The sequence below is a fragment of the Musa acuminata genome, chromosome BXJ3-5 (assembly GCF_036884655.1).
Source record: "Musa acuminata AAA Group cultivar baxijiao chromosome BXJ3-5, Cavendish_Baxijiao_AAA, whole genome shotgun sequence".
Taxonomy (NCBI): domain Eukaryota; kingdom Viridiplantae; phylum Streptophyta; class Magnoliopsida; order Zingiberales; family Musaceae; genus Musa; species Musa acuminata.
The window spans coordinates 6,802,395-6,822,073 of NC_088353.1; the positions used below are offsets into that span (position 1 = coordinate 6,802,395).

Consider the following 19,679-nt stretch of genomic DNA (forward strand, 5'->3'; position numbering starts at 1 on the left):
AGTATCTCTCTCTCTCTCTCCCTCCCTCTCTCTCTGTTCTTTTCTTCTTCCCTTTGAGGCCGGTGCTATCCTAAAAAAAAAGTAGCTCTCTGAAGCAAGGATTGAAATATCATACCGTACCGGAGTTTCGAGATTCGCTCGGTGTATATATATATATATATATATATATATATATGTTGCCCAACAGCAGGCGGTCCTAGCAGAGCAGTACGTAGTGCCCGGTACGAGCGGTATTATTCGAAATTGAAGACCTTGCCCTGAAGGAGAACCAATCTTGACAGAAGTTATGCCAAGAGATTGCAAACATATCACAACTATCATAAAATATCATTTTGCCAACATTGTGGCAAAGACAAATGTATAAAACCAGGCATCCTTAGTTATACTTTCAAATGTCTACATCAAGGATTGATATTTGGCAGTCCAGGCGTGAACCTGAATGGTGACAATGGTCCATTGTTTTTTTGGCATTTTAGGCTTTAACCCATCACTCCCACTCCCTCCCTCTCCCCCTCTGTGTCTCTCTCGATCTCTCTCTTGCGTGTCTCTCTCTCTCTCTCTCTCTCTCTCTCTCTCTCTCTCTCTCTCTGCCACTGATCGTGCCATCCATCACCACCAGCCTGGTACTCCTACTCCTCCCTTCCTCCTTTTCCTCATCCTTGTCTCCTCCTTTCCTCTTTTCTCCTCCTCCTACTCTTCCCAACGCCCCCTTTCTTACCATGGTATGTGCCAACATACCATGTATCGATATGCCGAAACAAACCACACCTGTACTAGTCCATGCATGGACCAACATGGTCCAATACCTGAAATTTCAATCCTTGGTCTATGTACTTAAACTTGGTCATTTGACATAGAGACAACGTCAATATTGTAACAAATAAACCAAAATAATCTTATATCTAAAACTCAGGATCAAAAATTCAGGCTGATTCAATAGGTAGTTTTCATTTATTCCAAGAAGACAAATAACACGTTGAACAAAACAATATACAGACATCATTAGGAAGCAAGTAATTATTTACTTTGTAAGAGTTCCTTAGTCCTTTAACGGGAGCCACTTGCTTAATTTCACTATATCTTTTGAAACAAAGCAAACTATTTTGTTTATTTTTACCTCAAATACAAACTAAAAAAATGTGATAAACATGAAAAATCATGTCCAGACTAACAAAAATAAATGTGTACCTTCTCCATCTGTTTGTTAATTACATCCATTGAGAAGCTTGAAAACGTTGAATTGTAATAATCAGATGGCAAGCCAAATTTTGCAGCTAGTTCACAAACTCTATCAGTAAATATGCTGAAATTGTCATAATCCAACAGAGACGCAGTCATGAATTGATCTTCATAGAATGAGCAGAGTTCTTCCAAAAAGTCTATGACTCGCTCCTTGTCGCTTAAATTATTAAAAAAATTGTCAGATTATAGAATTTACGTATCAGTAAACTACACAAAAGTAGGGTGATAAGTAACATCTCAAAAAATAACTTAAGCATATAGGGGATCCTATAGAAATGAGGGAAGAAGACTAACCTGAACACAGATACCGCTGTGTCGAAGGCCTTAACAAAATGTGAAGCAGTTGATGAAGCTCCGACAGTGCTATAAAGTAGCATAGCAACACGGGCCCTTTTAGATCCTCCTATCTGCAAGAAGAACATCACAAATCAATAATGTGATTTGAAGTTCACATCAGGCAATTGCATCTCAATGCGCAAGAGTGAAGTCAAGACCAAGTAATTTATTCCTTCATGCAGCAACTTCATTCCAGCCCTTGATGTAATATCAATCGCTAGAAGATGTGTAACCGGCTTCAAATCATCTGCAGCTGCATATTGAATTACACAGTAACAAGTTAACTAACGAAAAGGAGCCAAGAACACCAAAAAAATCTTAATCAATTAATCTTACATGCATAAGAGTGTAAGTAATGGACATCTTGAAGAATACTTTCCGTCCCAACATACGATGATATCAGTGAGCTAAACTTTTTGTGTCCCTTAGCTTCGCTGAGGATCTAGGTGTTTTATTGGTTATAAACACAAGTACTTGAGAAATGAAAGAACAAAATGGCTTTCAAAATGCAATTAACTATAGTACCTGAGGGTTATAGCGGCGATAACCATTCTCAGAAAGAATTTTTTCTAACACATCTGTTTTTGAGTTAATATGGCCGTAATAAACTTGCTCTTGAATTCTGGGCAGTTCTTCATTCATAGCATTAATAGAAGCCTCCTACATAGCAACAAGTAGTACAAAATCATGAAAAAATTTTAACAAGAACCATGTCAACAATTTTACAGACTGAATGCACTATCTAGATATAACAGAAAAAACTGGATGGTCTTTTGTTCACAGAATAAAACATCTGTTGATTCTGTTCTAAAACTATCCCACACTTTGCTTTATCATAATTAATTTTCTTTTGCTACTCATATATATAATTCAGAAATGCTTATCAAGTTATCAGGAGGCCTCAGGCATCCCCATGTAATATTCCTTGCTTTACTAATGGAGCATTAATTCATAGTTCTCTGGTCCAGTTTATAGGCACCATTTTCTCATCTTTCCTCCAAAAGATCAGCTGATCCAAAATTCAAAGAAAATAATATTTTCAATTTTAGCATTATTTATCCAAGCAAATAAAAGGCAGTTTATTACTTTTAGAAGATGAGGAAGAGCTCGGATGAGATCAAGTCATACAAGAGTTCCTCATGATCACAGTCTTCTTACCAGTACAGATTTTGAGTCACATGAGATGTTGAAAATTGATCCTAGTCTACTGAATCCAAGGTTCCATATATTTAACAATACCAATATAGTGGTGATAGTACCAATGCTCAACAATCACCATAGTTATAGACTTATAGGACACAAAAACAAGGAATGCAATTTTGTCCGCCTCATATGGTCCGACTGGCACATGGACCAGCTCAATTTCGAGCGGTTGAAGTGTAATACACGATTTATCACTAGGTGAGCCCTATGAACCAAGCAGTAAGGCTTCTGAACAGGCCTTACCACCCGGTAATGGGCCAAGACTAGATAGTCAACCCAACATTTAAAAAAAATCAAAAACAAACAAAAATTAGAATCTTAGCTTATCCTCTCATGCCTTCTCCCCAGCACCTGCATCTGCTTCCGCCGTTGATCGCATCCCTCATTGCCACTTGTTGTTCCTGCCTATCGTCATCAACCATCATCAATACTCTTCTCTTCCTCCTCATCCTTGACCTCCTTTCCTCTTCCTCATCCACCACCACCTTCTCCCCTCCCTTCTTCATCCACCTACTTCCCTTCTCTCCTATGCCATCACTTCTCTTCCTTCCCTCCTCCATTGCTTCCCTCCCTCCTCTCCTTTTGTGCCACCGCCTCTCCTCCCCTTCTTCTATGTCACCTCATTCTCTTCTCTCCTTCTACATCCCCGCCTCTCCTACTACTTCCCTCCTCTCATGCATCATCGCCTCTCCTCCTCCTCATTCCCTTGACCGTCACTTATTAATTTTTCAATTTTCAGCTAAATTTTTAGCCCTTTTTTAGAAGTCAGTACATACCGATGTACCAAGTGTCAGTCCAGCTAGATCGCATTCCTTGCACAAAACTAATTCCACATTAACTAGAGCAGTAAGACTACTTTGCCTATATGTACAAAATGGCTAGTAGCTACCCACTAATAATGTATGGTTTATATAGTAATTAAATTCATATACTTACAAGTTTCTAACATATATTTTTAATGAATATATAACTAATGAAATTTTTAGGAATGATTTATGAATGTGTTTATGGCATGTTCATGATAAGTGGTGATCGTCGTTTCGCCCGAACCGATTCGAAACGAGCGGCACGTACCGATCCAAGCGTTGATCAATACGCGGACCCACCCCAATCCGATCCGCCATATAAAAAGGAAGTGGGAAAACCTAATTCCGACTTCTCACGCAAGCACCGCCTACGTAGGGCTAGCGAGTATCGCCTCCGATGCTACAATCAATGCTTCTCACACAGTCGACCACTGACGACCTCCACTTGCCGTGACCTCACTGCACACCACCACATCACAGGTAAGTCTCTTCTCCTCTTCCTCTTCCTCTTCCCGTCTTCCTCCTCTTCCGCCGCTTCCTCTTCTTCCCTCTTTCTTCCTCCTTCCTCTACTATCCCTTCCTCTTCTCCCTTTTTTTCTTACTCTCCGAAACACCGATACTTACCAGTGTACCGTGTGTCAATACACTGGTACATACCGACCTGACAAATCTTCAAATCGGGTCTGGTACCCGATTCGGAAAACCCTGATAATAAGTTCTAATAAGGATTGAATGGGGATGTTAGGGGACCAAAACTAGTACTGATTGTACCAATACTACACTGACAGAGTATGCTATGGAATTGATAAGTATAGGTAACATACCGAGATTTTAGTAATTGTCTAAACTCTTAAGTTAACTAGTCTCAAACCCGACTTAAGATATGTTTTCCTTCTCGTAACATCCCAAACCCAATTAACAAGTAGCCTAATCTAGCTTGTGAGAAGGCTTGGTGCACATGCCAAAGAAAACACTATTATCCCTATTAACTTGATATAAGGCTGAAACTTAAAATGTCTTATGAAATTTTAATACTAATTAACAGCTGATTTATCAAGTCCATGAGAATTTGACAACCTCATCATCTATCATCCTTGCTATGCCATCCAGAATTCAAAAAATGATGTTGCCCAAAATGAAGGCCTCCATCTTATACATATCATAATTTACTCAATCTAAGTGTTCTACAAACCATTCGACACTTAATCTAAGTCCCAGGGAAAAGCATTATTGAGATTACAATGGTGCAGATACCAAACCATCCTGATTGAAGTTCACCAACCAAATAGGTACATGGTTTATGACCACCATGCCCAAGTAATAATAACACTAAATATATGTAATTTTTTATGGTACTGTGATATACCATGCTAGAGTCCATATTGGACTGATATATGATACAGATTGGCCTGTCATATCATTCAATAAAAAATAACATTGTACAAATAATGTAATGACTAACCTGATTTGCTTCATATACAAGACCATTCATCAATAAGCAGCATTCCAATCTAGATAACCCGAGTTTAAAGACAAAAAGAGAGCTGCCATCAGCCTCTTCTTTGTAGGTTAGTTCCTTTTCAAGCTTTAATAATGTATCATGAGGAGGAGATTTTGCCTTTGATCTGAAAAAATCAAAATACATGTCAACCACAAATTTTTGATCTCTTGTAAAACTAAAGATGCTTAGTGTCCACAATTCAAAAATAGCATAGGATTGTACAAGAGAGAGTCCACAAATGCCCCTTCAACATGATGTGCTTCAAGGTTTTCTTCACCAAAATCATCCCCACTATTCCATAACTTGTTTACCTGTAATACATTGGACATATTCTTCAACAATTATTGGCAACCAAAACCAGACCTTGTCCATTATCACATCAAAAAGAAAATTCATAATGCATAGTATATAACTTCATGTGAGCACTTTAATTATCTAGATGACAAAATATTAAAATCATGCGCAAAATGCATTTGTACAATGCTTAAGTTAACAGTGAGAAAAACAAAATAACATAATTTCATAACATAAAGAGAAAGAAAAGATGTTGCAAGCAAGAATAGATGTTTATTCATACTCATAAGTGCACATGCAAGAGTAGATGTCATTCTAGAAGGGGTTGCAACACAAGTCAAATAAGATAGCAGATGAATAGATGTCATTCTAGCACAATAGCACGTGTCCTGCCAACGAGTTGTGCCCATGGGCAACTTAGGCTAAGTTAACATTTGATATGCACCGACCAACATAGGGCCACACCAGATAGCATAGAAGGGCATCTGTACCCAATCCATGAAATGGCAATCCTTGTCCAATGATCTTGTCCAAGAAAAACTATTATAAATTTCATTGGAAGTAAAATAAAGGTCATGAGCTAACCATGCTGCTGATATCATGGGGTTCATCATTTGGAGTTAGTTAAAGCAAGACTTATGCATCTTCAAGAGTACAATTTTCCTCAGATAATTAAGGGACTAAGTATACCAATATACGTCAATAAATTGATAAAGCAAGAAATTAATCCTTAATTATCATTTCCTTGACTCTTGAGTCAACCCTAAACCTAACCCTAGGGTTAGTGGATCTATTGAGGCTTAGCTATACTTCAGTTATCTTGATTGACAAGAGACAATAATCCACGCTAATGTACTCATCCTAATTCCCAGAGATTATTCTATACATGCAAGCCACAGTCTAAAGCAGTACATGGACTATGACAAGCAGTATATAACGTTTAAGAGAGTCTATAATTTTATTAGTGGACCTAAATTGGAGAGAAAAAATATCTGGTGCTAGGAGAGACACAAGCAGATAATTTAATTTACCTAGTCAGGTCCATACGGACTGGTATTTAGTGGTCTGAGCATGAATTGGGATACAGACCATCCCATTTTAGGCACTCTAGTTTGGTTTCTTTCTAAAAATTGTAGTCCTAGTTTTTTAAAGGTAGCAGGTTTTTCCCCTCCATGGTGTGCCCAACCACAACCACCTGCAACTTAAAGATACCAGTCTATCAGCATTCTATATACACTATTTTTTTTTTCATTTTAAGGATCCTAAGAGCTTAAATTTTATTTGACAGCAAAGCAGCAGATATTCCTCACAAAGTTCTCATACAAAGTTGCATTAAGCCTTTAAGACTAGCAAAAAACAATTATCAACTTCAAGTTTTAGCAGAATTTGGTTTCTAAAAATAGAAAAATGCAACAGAAAAATGAAAAACAAAGAAGCTAAACATCATGAGATTATCTAAAGAATAGATTGAATGCAATTGTCAGAACTCAGAAGAGATACCAATTTCACTGCAACTAAAAACAAAAATTCTGCAAAGAACTAATATGGCATACATTGCCCAAAAATTGGAATGCCAATTGAGTGTCATAGTTCTCCTTAACGTACAGGAAAAGACGTATAATCTGCATAAGGACACAAAAAGCAAAAGAAGAAAATTAGAAGTATATCAATGTAAAAGGAAAGCTAACAAGTGCAGGAGAATAAGCAAAGCAAGCTCACAGTCAAACATTAAGAAAAACTAAAATACAAGTTGGAGTAGTAGAAAAACAAAAGAACTCCGCATAATGTAATTTACTCCACAGCAAGATCATGCTCAGAATCATGAAGAGATGTATCTAGTCAGAAACTTCTAGAGGTTATACAAAAAGAGACAATCAAGCCCCACATCTGAGGTTGATATAAAGTTGACCGAAAAAGGATCAAATGATAATGGACACTTGTTCATTTATCACTTGAGTCACTGATAGTTGACCCGAAAAGGTTGATATACAGGAAAAATCCAGATCCAACAGAAAACCTTAAATTATGTCGAAAAGAAAGATAACAGCACCTAACTTTTAGCATGCAAGTTTACAATGGCCCGAAGAGTTGCTACTAGCTTAGGTAAGGGTAGTGTGAAAGGCTAAGATGACTAGTGAAAGAAAGCAAGGAGAGGCATTTGGAGGACCAATAACAGTCAGAGAGAGAAGGCAACAGTCAAAGAAAGAAGGCAGGGAGAGAGAATCATTTAAAATGATACAAATCAGAGGTAAAATGAGAGATAGACATTTAAGATAATATAAATCAGAGATAAAACGAGGGAATCATTCAATATGCACTAAAAAGGTCTATAGTTGTCAACTAGAAGAGGTATGACAATTAGTAAAAATATAATTTTAAATAATAGTGCGAAGAGAGCTAGGGAGAGACCTATGAAGACTTTCTAAGAAACAATAAACAAAGATTTATATATTCTTAATTTAACTGAAAATATTGCTCTATGCCAGGCTCAATGGCGACAAAAGATACATCTAGATGATCCTAAATAGTTGGGACATCACTGCTTGTTTTGTTGACAATGTTGTAGCAGATGATTATAGAAAAACATGCACTAGTATCTACATCAACATTTCAAATATTGGTATAGACCAGGATTTACTAGTCCAACAAAGGATATGTATCAAACAATATCAGCGGTTGGTAGTAATTGTTTAATGGTGTAGTTGATACTGGATGGTATGGGCCGGTATAGGATATGATACATCAATACCGCACCAGGGGATATCGGAAAGGTACAGGTTAGTATATTGCCAATACACTAGTAACATACCGGTCCGGTAGAATACTGAAATCAAAATCTGATTGAAATTTAAACATTGATCTACTCATCTACATGTAAGAGGTCATATATAGTTGAATATTATCAATTTATCATACTTATTTTTAGTTGTAGATGCTATCAAAATTGATGGATGGTATGGGCCGGTATAGCATATGATACATCAATACCGCACCAAGGGATATCAGAAAGGTACAAGTTAGTATATCGCTGGTACACTAGTAACATACCGGTCCGGTAGAATACTGAAATCAAAATCTGATTGAAATTTAAACATTGATCTACTCAAAGATTGAAATATTGTACCGTACCGAAGTTTCGACATTCGCTCAATACAGTACGGTACTGTATACCATTCGGTATATATATATATATATATATATATTATTCGATGACATCGCCGAAAAACAAGGTGGCATCACCTCTATATATATATATATATATATATATATAAAAGAATTTTTCAGCAACGTTGTCGAAAAAGGTGGCGTCCCTTTTTCGACGACGTCACATATTTATATAATCTATATATTATAATATATATATATATATATATATATTATATATAATACCACTCAGTAGTGGACGGTTCGTGTAACGGTCTGCTGACGGACCGGTACGTATCGCCCGGTACGGGCGATCTTATTCGAAATTGTAATCCTTGGATCTACTCATCTACGTGTAAGAGGTCATATATAGTTGAATATTATCAATTTATCATACTTATTTTTAGTTGTAGATGCTATCAAAATTGATAGATGGATATTCCACATCTAAATACAGATATAGGAATCAAAAAGCCAATCCATTTTCATGGACAAGATATAACGAAAAAAACCTAAAAGTGAACGAACAATTTACCAAACTGGAAACATCTTCTGTTCTTTTCTTGTCATCTTGTACAGCAGATGAGGGAAGATGGCCGCCATTTTCTTCTATTATCTTGACAAGTTTCGAAGAATACAGTATTATGCCAAATCTCATTGGAATGCTACTTTGATGCAGCGACAGAATCATGTCGATGGTCTAAAAATTTTCAGAAAAAAGAAACTATCAGAAATATTGTAACTGCATGAATTTTAAGTGAGTTGTCAAAAGTACAGAGGAATACACAAACAAATCTTAAATGTGTTCATCTAAGAAGAATATAGTAAACATGCCTCAGCTCCGCAGCTTGTTGCAGGATCAATTACATAAACAGCATGGAACAAATTTTTTCGAATGTATCGAAGCTGACCAGGGAAGACCGGCATCAATATCTACAACATCAGAAACAAATGATTTAAACAAACACAAACTACCAATCTGAGATCTGTTCAGCTCAAACCCAAACAGAAAAGAAGCACCTCATTGATATTGCTTCGCCAACGTTTGTACATGGCATCTTCTTCCAAATTATTCAGATAGTGAACATGTCCAGAACGAAAGTCAATGCGAAATGCATTAGATTCAGAAGGTGGTGCTGCTGACAACAGTTTCTGAATCGCACTCAAAGGAAGCTGAAAAAAAATCAGTAGTCGTTTGTTCTGAGCAACTATAATGGAATATACTTTAAGAAATTCACTGCATCAAAAGAAGAAAAAGAGTAACATTATGTTCATCAAAATAAAGAACAATAGTAAGCAGAATTGGCATCTTAGCAAGACAAAGAAAATCAATATAGTAGTCTAAGTTAATTCTTGGCTACAGCAACACAAACTGCGGCAATATTATATTCAGATACAGCTAGAGTCAATAGTCGCATAGGTGTAGTGTACGCATACCACAAATAATTAAAAAAATTCCAAAACAAACACATGGAATACCTTTTGTTCCATAAAATGGTTCACAGTTTTGCTACAACCACAGATGTAAGCATAAATAAGCATTAGCATAATTATGGGACTAGCAAAAGAAAACAGAAAATTAGATACTGAGATAAAACATTAACAATGAGAAAACTGAAGACATGAGGCTAATGTGCAACCATGAAATTTTACAATACACAAGTCACGAGTTACTTAGCATAAATCACCTTGAGTTTTGAAAAGTGATCAGCAAATGATAACTCTTGTTGAACAAGATCCATTAACCTACAAAACAAAAAATAGATGCATCCATTATAATCAGATTGTGATGTTTATATAATATACAATATCATAAAAGGAAATGAGACAAAGTATAATGGAAATTGTTCCTCAAAAATTGCAGAATATGGAAAGGAATTATTTCTATGGTCACTCCAACAGGAAAAATTCAATGATCACTCCAAGTATTCTGTTTTCCATTGTGAACATCAAAAGCCTGATTCCAACAATAAAAGTTTGTTTATGTTTCCACTCACATAAATCATAACAAGAATGAGCATTTAGTCAGTTTTTTCTTGAAAGTTGAAACACTCCTATACAGGTCCACTTCCAATCTTTCATGCAGATACCGTCTGTAATCTCCGAATTAGATATACGTGGAACACAATTGAGAGCTAGACTTTGTGGTGCAATGTACTTGTATGCAAGTTTAACCTATACGCTTCCACATCTAGTTTTCCTCTGCTCGCCTAATATAAAGGAGAACATCAATAAAGTTTTTTTGCATTTATTCTTGGGAATAGTGTCCCATGCTTTGCTCTCAACCCCAAGTGTCGAAGCACATTAATACAAAACGGATGGCACATGAGAACCACCAATGCAAGGCCTAGGAAGACTCGTGCACACAAACATTTATACCCTCCTAAATTTAGGATGCTAGCATGAAATTAATAGGGTTGATAGAACATGGTCTGTCGTACCAAACTGTACCGCTCGGTATGGGCGGTACGTACCGGTCCAACAGGTTGCCGGTACGTGGACCGCCTGTTACCAGTCCGAGTGCACTGTAGCACTATAGCAGTACAGTGTAATACTGTAGCAGTACTACAGTACTCGGCACACCTGGGTGTACCGCTCGGTATACCGTACCATACCGGTACCGAGCCCAGATCGAAACACCGGTACGATACGGTATTGCGAACCTTGGATAGAAGTCCCAGAAACATAAAGGATTGAAAGAACAAATTGAATACTCGATGTCTTTCTAGGTGAAAGAAAATTTTGAAAATTCATTGCCAAGCCAAATAAAAATATATAATTTTTCACTTTGTTTGAAGGAATTTTTCAAATGCACTTCAAAAAAAATAACATTTTGAATTACATACTGGGTTATTCAAATTTTAAAGGTAAATTACTCATATAACATGTGTTAATAACATGTCCTAAGACCTATCATGACCAAAAAATCATTTCCAATTACACTTGCTTTTATAATTTATCTAAATTATTCCGAACCTCCCTCAGAATTATCATCACCGAAACTGAAAAAGTCAAAAATCAAATGAAAACAATGGAACTCTTGAAATGTCTATCTACCATAAAAAGTGAACCTCCAAACCATGATCGAGCAAAGAAATTAAGACATGTTTCGTTCTTATATTTATCATTATTCTCATAATATAAATAATTTCTTCATCATTTTCTAATCATCATTCATAATAGAAGGGAAGGAAAAAAAGATACGTCGGCACTAGTACTGAAGGCGGAGGAGGCAATGATATGTGGGCATTATAACAATCAGTATTATATAATACCTAAGAACTCCAACATAGTTACTAGTTACTACAAAGTACAAACTGCTTAGGATTTCAATATCATATTGGTGCAACCAATATACAAGTACACTAGTACATTGTAAAATCGTTATGCACAGTCCGACAGGCATACTGTAATATTTGAAACCTTATATCATAGTACTGTAATCTTTTCAAAACAGGAGCATGGCAACCTCCTTAATGCAGCTTTCCGAAAAGGAATGTGTAACTAATGTGTAAACCATTGAGGCACTAATTAGCTGGGATTGATGCCAGTTATACCAGATGCTCTCGTGTTATGGCCAAGATGACCAGTCAAGTTCATAATTATTCATATATTCAACAGAGCGGGAGTTTCATATTATTAATTTGGTGAAGAAAACAATAAATTAATGGATAATCATCTAAAAAAGGAAAATCACGAAGAAAATAGGGTGAAGAATTGTAGCAAGAACAATTCCCAGACATGGGTTTTGGTTTTGAAATTCCTATTATTTTTTAAAGTTATTATTAATAGCATGGTCCATTCTATCATCCAATCCTAACCCTAAATTCCAACGTTAATTTCAAAACTATACTGCACCTACTAACATTATTTGTATTGCCGCTTAATAAGACATTGGATTCAAATTATATTCAAATAAACTTAATTGAAATTATCTTAATATGATTTAAAATGTGACTGTGTTTAAGGAAAAGATTCTAGAGTAAAAACTAAAATATAACTCAATTTAGCTAACTATAAATCAACTAATGTATTAAAGTAATATAACATACAGGAAAATAAGAAAACTCACACTTGGCTTCATAAAAGAAACGAGTATATTACTTTGTGACAAGAACCAGATGCTGAACAATGACCAGCATAACTCTAAGGTGTGACATTAAAAGATTCAAGTATAACAGTAGAAAGATACAAGCTTGCCTAGGCTTAACATGAAATTTAAACAAAATTAGAATGGATGGGAAACATTACAGGTAAAGATCAATATCTTCAATATTGATCAGGGCACCATTCAAAGCCACTAAAGACTTGCCAGGGGGAACCATTCTCTGATTTGCAAGTATCTCATCCTTGATAGAATCATTAAGCTGCATATAAGCACATATTAGCATCTGTATCCAACTTTAATATCATGTATAATAGTATGAACCTACCAAAATATAAAGCAGAAGGCTGGAAACTTTACCTTCATACGAGATAATGAAGAAACTATACTTGGAAAATTTTGATTGATTTCTTGCATTGATTGCAAGGGATCAGAAGCATGAACTATCCTCTGTACCGTCTGATGTCCTAAATCTGCAGAAAAAGTGATTAACAGGTATCAGTTAGAAACAGGGATAGAAAAGCTTGGAATGACAAACACACACACTAATCATAGGTGACATAATATCCAAAAATGGGAGAATGAATGAATCAAATTATAGTTCATCAATACCCTTAAGTTCCCAAACCTCCAAGGTGTCAGATACAGTTGATGACAACAAATAATCCCTGAAAGCCATAACCTCAGTTGTCAATTCTGGCCTGCGTTCCTGTAGGCCACGAGAGAATAATTACAAAATGAATAATAATCAAGAATAATCTAAATTGTAAGCTCAAATCTAGATTTCGTTCAGGGCTGTCTAATTTTAGGAACAAACCAGGATTTTGGAAAAAATAAATCCTCTAACTTCTTGGCTGAGATCCTCAGTCCTAGGATCTTCTAGTGTAACACCTGCAACAAACAGTCAATTATCTAAATCAAGGTTTCAGATTTCATGCTAAAGGGACTGCTGCTAATAGTACAGACCTATCATGATGGACCAAGTTATGCTGACCGGCTTAGGCCTTCTACCAAGCCAACAGTGTGTCAGCATATTTATGGCATAGGACAGAACCTCAAACAATATTATAACAATGTAATATGTGCCACTGGCAATTACATCATAAGCTCATTATCGAATAATGGAACAATGAAGTGAAAATAATAACATGACAACAAGTTTTAACTTTTATCCAAATAAAGTAAACAAACAAATACTAAGAAAACATCGTCATCATCCATAATGAGCATATTGAGTAGATATTGGTAATAGAAATATTTCCTGTTATCTTCCAAATATAATTAAAACATATGGAAAAAATATTATTTTATAGACTACTATATGTTATTCACATCAGATTGGGGTGAAAAAATTGATACTGTCAATTTTTTAAGAGTCCGGATGGTACTGTACTCATGGTTTGAAAAACCAGGTGGACCAGTATGTACCACCCACACCCGGTATATATAGGTCCACCCATAGACCAGAATATGGACCTCCTGGAATCAAGCGGTCCACTTGTGAATCTACCATCCAGTAAGCCCTGTATTCCACTTATAAGCCTGGTCTTTTTTTTTCTTTTTGTGTGCCTCTCTATCACACAGCTGCTGTCCCCGTTGCCCATCACCATCTTTTCTTTTCCGCCATCTTCTCCCCTCTCCTTCTCTGTCACAAACTTGTCCTCTTCTTCTCCTTCACAAACTTTTCCGATACCACAGCATACCAACTGGTGCATACTAGTTCGAAAGGCTAACAATCAGGCATTGAACAAATATTTAAAACCTTGTTTCAAACAAAGGAAAAGGCAAACTTTTGGGTCACAAGTGATATAGCTACTGCATTGTACGAAAGCTTTAATTAACGGCCAAGAAGCTGAATTTTCAACATGAAAGCAAATCAATCTTATCAAAATGATATATGACCTTCTTTTATCGTAGTGTCATCCATTGCCTTGTACTCCATATTCTTCAAAGCAAGTTCAACTCCATAACCACCCAAGTTGACTGCATCAGATGAGCCAACAGCACTGCAATAGCTGCTAACTGCTTGGCATCCAGGAGGCAGTACAGGTCTGACAACATACTTAATTTTTCCCTAATAATAAAAAGCAATACTTGATTATATAATCAGACAAAGAAAGAGACAGACAACATAACAAAGTATAAACTACAAGAGAATACTATGTTCCAGAAAAGTATGTAATAGTAACAAAAAATTTTAGGATCATAAAAAAACCACAAATTTACCTGATAAATAGTCTAGAGGTAACAGCATCCTAAGTCCAAAAGAAATTGCAATACAACAACTTAATTTGTCATACATAATTAGAAGTCAATAAGTTGTTACCAAATGACACAAGGAAACAGTATAAGTTAGGAAAACAAGAATTCAAAAGATAAAAGAAAACAACTTGCTTTCTTGTAGAACAGTCGAAACTAATGAGAATCATGATAATCCGAAGGTAGAATGCTCTAATTTTCACATTTATGACATACGAGTATGTGTGAAAAACAACACTTCTAGCCTAGTACAGAAACAAATTGTATATAGACCAGATATTGGAAAAAGCATATCCATTGCCACTTCGAAATCCTGGTAATGAATTTTGATCCAGATACTAATTGCTAAATTGTTATATAACCACATTTTCTTAATATGAGCATGGGTAGCAAACAGGTATATGCAGAATACAGATTCAAATCATACTTATGTCAAATACAGATAGGAAATATCCACAACAAAAAAAATTGAAAAAGACAAAGGTATAAATCCTACATCTAGGATAAGAGTACAATAAAAAACAGAGGAAAAAGATTTTGAAAAAATTAGATATATAGTATTGATGGCATCTGGTCTTAGGTTAATACAGGTTGACACTTTTGGATATATTCAGATATTCAAATAACCAATTATAACTAGAAGTCTAGAACTGAACCCATGCAGCCATGTACATCCATTTTCAGAAAAATTTGAATAGATTCAAATATCAATAGGGATAAATAAGATACACATTTGTGAACTATATCTGATGCCACTTGGATATGGAAACAAATGCCCTGGCCATCTACTCATCAAAGGTAGATAATAGAAAAGTACATATTCGTATAAAATAAATATGTAATACCAGATATTCCTTGGTGGATCTTCTATGCAGCAAAACAGTTCTTTCTTGATGGTGGATCTTGCATTATTGATAATTGGAAACATGGATGGCTTACTTTGCACTTGCATTTTCCCATCATTCTATCAGCCATATCAAAGACTCTAAGAACACTTGGATGTAAACAGAGAAAAACAAAGAATATTTTTACATTTTAATCTTCTCTATTCAATGTCAGTTATCAATGCCTAAAGCCTTCGATGTGAAATAGCTTCTTTTTCATTAAATAGGTCTGATGTGCCCATATTCTTGTTATCACTTACCATTAAAGAAAGGAACTTTAAACAAAGAAAGCAAAATTAGATCTTCTCAGCTTGATTTACGGAATATGGAACAGTAACTTGATAGTGCATCATATTCATGGAATATCCTGCAAGGTTTTAGCATTGGTGATTGCTGGTAAATGATTAGCCAGCAAACCAGTACGATAGGCAGGACTGCATGATCAGTTTGGGATATTGAATGACAAATTTAACATTCTAATTGGGAATATATAACTATATTATAAATTTTAAAAACCAAAAATATATCTATAGAATGGGCAGCCCAATGCACTGGACTCCTGCCAATGCAGAGATTCTTTGCATAATAAAAATGGAATGGCAATATGTTTAGACCTGTTTTGATGCTTCTGCCAGGATAATGTGAAAGTCTTTGAAGCATTCTGTCCCAATAGCTCCATATAAAATGGCAACCGGACTGATGATACTCGAAGCCAGATACACATGGTCAAATTCAAAAAGTTCAGGCTGCTCCAAGTATCCAACAGATCTGACAACATTTAACCAGTGAGCGTGCTCAGGACATATGCAAAAAAGTTGACAAAAAAACAACGGAGATAAATGCAACTTACATGTTTGATGAGGTTTCAATCCAAGCAAGAAGTTCAGCGGTGTTAAACAGTAACACACTGCCAGTGTCTACCCAGCAACAATGTCTTCCATGGGTTCTTGTGGTTGTGCTTGTCGACAGATAATCTGCTTCGATTTCATCTGGAATTTGTTTTTCTCCAGTAATAGGGACTAAATTAATTTCATCATTTATAGGAAAAGAAGCTAATGACTCCTCTGCCAATTGCTTGTAAAGCACTAGTCGAGGAGATGCCGATCGAAGAGTAAGAGAAAATTCAAAAACTGATGCCAAAGGTTCGCTTAGAAGTGTGCGGCCATCATCAACAATTTTTTGTATGCAACATCTAGCTGTCAAACAATCCGAACCTTTATCTGGTTCTAACCAGAGATTAATAAACTCCCAGAATAGGTCCTTTCTTTCTTTAGCCAGCAACTCCCTGTTGAAAGAGTAATCTATTAAATTGTTGAATAAAATTATGAAGAAAAGGCAAACCTGCAACCGATAAGAAATTATGTACTTCATTTGGAAATAAAATTACATAAAATTTTTATCATAACATTTTCTCTAAATAAACTTAATTTTGATGCTTTCTCATGCTAAAATTTGTAACAACTAGTTCTAAGCTTCGCACTATCCTATTGACGCATCATAATGAATAAGAATATCATGAAAAGGTACCTACAACATGCTCGAATCTCGTTAATAATATTCACACTACTGCAGATGCTCCAAATTTAGCAAAGGTCATAATTCTGAACCAATAACATTAAAATTCAAGAAAATGGGAATAACGAAGTGCCATCAAAGTGATAGAAAATCGGTCGGTTTCCAAATTGCTCAGCTTTATAACAAGTGGATCGCAATAAAAAGGAATAGACTACGTCACCCTGATTCCAACAACAACGAAGTTCCGGCCCACTTAGCCCGGAGCGAGACTTGGACGTTCTTCGGGCGGCGGTTAAAGGCAAAACCCAGGCATCCGCTTCCCCCGAAGCCGCAGAACAGAAGAGAGATGAACAACGCCCCCAAAACCCACGATCGACAGCGAAGCTCCATCTCGAATCTTCGAAGATTCCGTTCGAACTTGCGTCGAGAAAAGCTTGATCCACGCATCAAACGACGAAGGATGCCATGAGGGGAACCCTGGAGGGACCAAGCAGAAGCTAGCGTTAGGGTTTCAGTCTCCCTCCGAGAATGACGAGGGCGAGATCCAAAGGTGGTGGACTAGGCCGTAGACTCGGTGGTCGCCGCACTCCAAGGGCACAAGGTTTCTCCAACGATAGGTGATCTGATATAATGTCATCAAGGATCGGAAAACCGTAGACAGGGAGAGATGAACGCATCTTCGAGCGCACGCATCGTGAGGCTGATCGGACGGTCTAATCAGGTTTTTCGCTTAATGGACGGTTCGGATGGCGTGATAATACGTGGAACCCTCTCCACGGGTACGGTGACTCCCAACACGTCGCTGATCGTCCATTAAGCGTCCTTTACTTTTGGGGTTCATTCTAATCCACCATTCTAACCATGATGGAGTCCTAAGATGCACGTAGATTAAGATTAGATGAATTAATATTTCAATTCAATATATTCATTATATATAATTTCAATTAAAGTGAGAAAATTTCTTTATTCGGTAATATATACATAAATATATATATATATAAATTATTTCCTAATCGATACTTTTTTTTCAAATAGTATATTTAATTTAAGAAAATCTAAAATATTCCTCGCTAACTATTCCTATAAAAAAAATTTACTTATGTTTTTATTAGTTTTAAGCTATTACAATATTTTCATTTGACTCGTTTACAGTATCTTTATTAATGTATTAAAAACACTTAATTGATATTATATTATTTTTTGTCATTGTCTATAAATTATTATGATACCATATTTTTATATTTATAGTTAGTTTAATTGAAATTAAGAGTCTATTTGGATCATTTATAATTTTTAAGTGAATTTTATATTGTTTTTATTATGATGGTCAAAATACTGTACTGAATCAATTTTTAATTTTTATTTGGATGATGTTATTCCCAAATTATTACAAATATCTATTTAAACGATATATCAAATAATTTTTAATATTTTGATTTCATTCAACTCATTTATAGTGTTTTCAAATAAACTTTATAATGTTTTCATTGTGATTACCAAAAACACTACAGCAGTATAGGTACAAAACCCGGTAATGAGCAGAAAAAATTTTGAGGGATAATTTAGGTATTTTCAAATTAAGAATGTAATTTAAAAACAAGGCAAAAGAATGTTACTAATTAAAAATATTTAAAATGTGAGTATTTTCTTTAAAAAAAGGGACATTTATTATTTTTCTTTCCCAACATAATATCTAAATCCGATCGAACCCCACATACCCTAAATCTTCGTCGGATGGCAGCGATTTGCTTCAGCAAACATTGGGCTGAAGCAAGTGAATCCCAACCGGAGAGACGCGCGTAAATAAATAAATAAATATATATATATATACATATACATATATATACATATATATTTATGTGTATCTGTATAAATACATAATGTATTTTACTGAAATAAAATAGGTCTATATAAGTTATTGAGCATAAGTTTTGTTTACCGACTCTGGTTTATGTTTGCGGAATTTATTCCTATAATGAATTAATATTTTTAATTATAGATATTTGGCAAAATTTTTGTTCAAAAATGTTTGTGGAATTTATTCCTACAATGAATTAATATTTTTTAATTATAGATATTTGGCAAATTTTTTGTGCAAAAATGTTTGTGCTAATCAATAATGGTTTTCCTCCTAACTGGAGAAAGTGTAATGATGGGGAACGAGACATCTGCTTACATGTTAAAAACGTATTTTAGGAAAGACACTTACACTATAAGATGTGATGCATGAATCAGATTAGATGAAACTTAATTATTGGATTTCTTCTTGTATAATTTGGATATATAATAATTTTAAAAGCAAACCAGGTTGTAATCTTCAAAGGATATATATAGGGAAAGACTTAGTAGACTTTTCAAACTTAATATAATCAAACCTTTACTCAATAAAA

The 19,679-nt window shown here is 35.4% G+C and overlaps 1 protein-coding gene across 1 annotated transcript in view; it reads right to left on the reverse strand.

Annotated features, from left to right (window-relative positions):
• Positions 1-17,903, reverse strand: part of LOC103984945 (UDP-glucose:glycoprotein glucosyltransferase) — a 33,118-nt gene extending 15,215 nt beyond the window's left edge. The window contains exons 1-20 of the mRNA XM_009402529.3: positions 17,510-17,903; positions 16,625-17,059; positions 16,389-16,542; positions 14,534-14,705; positions 13,449-13,522; positions 13,244-13,340; positions 12,992-13,104; positions 12,778-12,893; positions 10,215-10,272; positions 9,547-9,699; positions 9,361-9,459; positions 9,062-9,226; positions 6,936-7,004; positions 5,311-5,399; positions 5,050-5,212; positions 2,104-2,238; positions 1,915-2,020; positions 1,737-1,831; positions 1,537-1,649; positions 1,189-1,399 (exon numbers count right to left, since the gene is read on the reverse strand). Coding sequence (XP_009400804.2) covers positions 1,189-1,399; positions 1,537-1,649; positions 1,737-1,831; positions 1,915-2,020; positions 2,104-2,238; positions 5,050-5,212; positions 5,311-5,399; positions 6,936-7,004; positions 9,062-9,226; positions 9,361-9,459; positions 9,547-9,699; positions 10,215-10,272; positions 12,778-12,893; positions 12,992-13,104; positions 13,244-13,340; positions 13,449-13,522; positions 14,534-14,705; positions 16,389-16,542; positions 16,625-17,059; positions 17,510-17,736 — 2,844 coding nt within the window. The 5' untranslated portion in view covers positions 17,737-17,903. The remainder of the gene's footprint in view (positions 1-1,188; positions 1,400-1,536; positions 1,650-1,736; positions 1,832-1,914; positions 2,021-2,103; positions 2,239-5,049; positions 5,213-5,310; positions 5,400-6,935; positions 7,005-9,061; positions 9,227-9,360; positions 9,460-9,546; positions 9,700-10,214; positions 10,273-12,777; positions 12,894-12,991; positions 13,105-13,243; positions 13,341-13,448; positions 13,523-14,533; positions 14,706-16,388; positions 16,543-16,624; positions 17,060-17,509) is intronic.
• Positions 17,904-19,679: the final 1,776 nt, after the last annotated feature.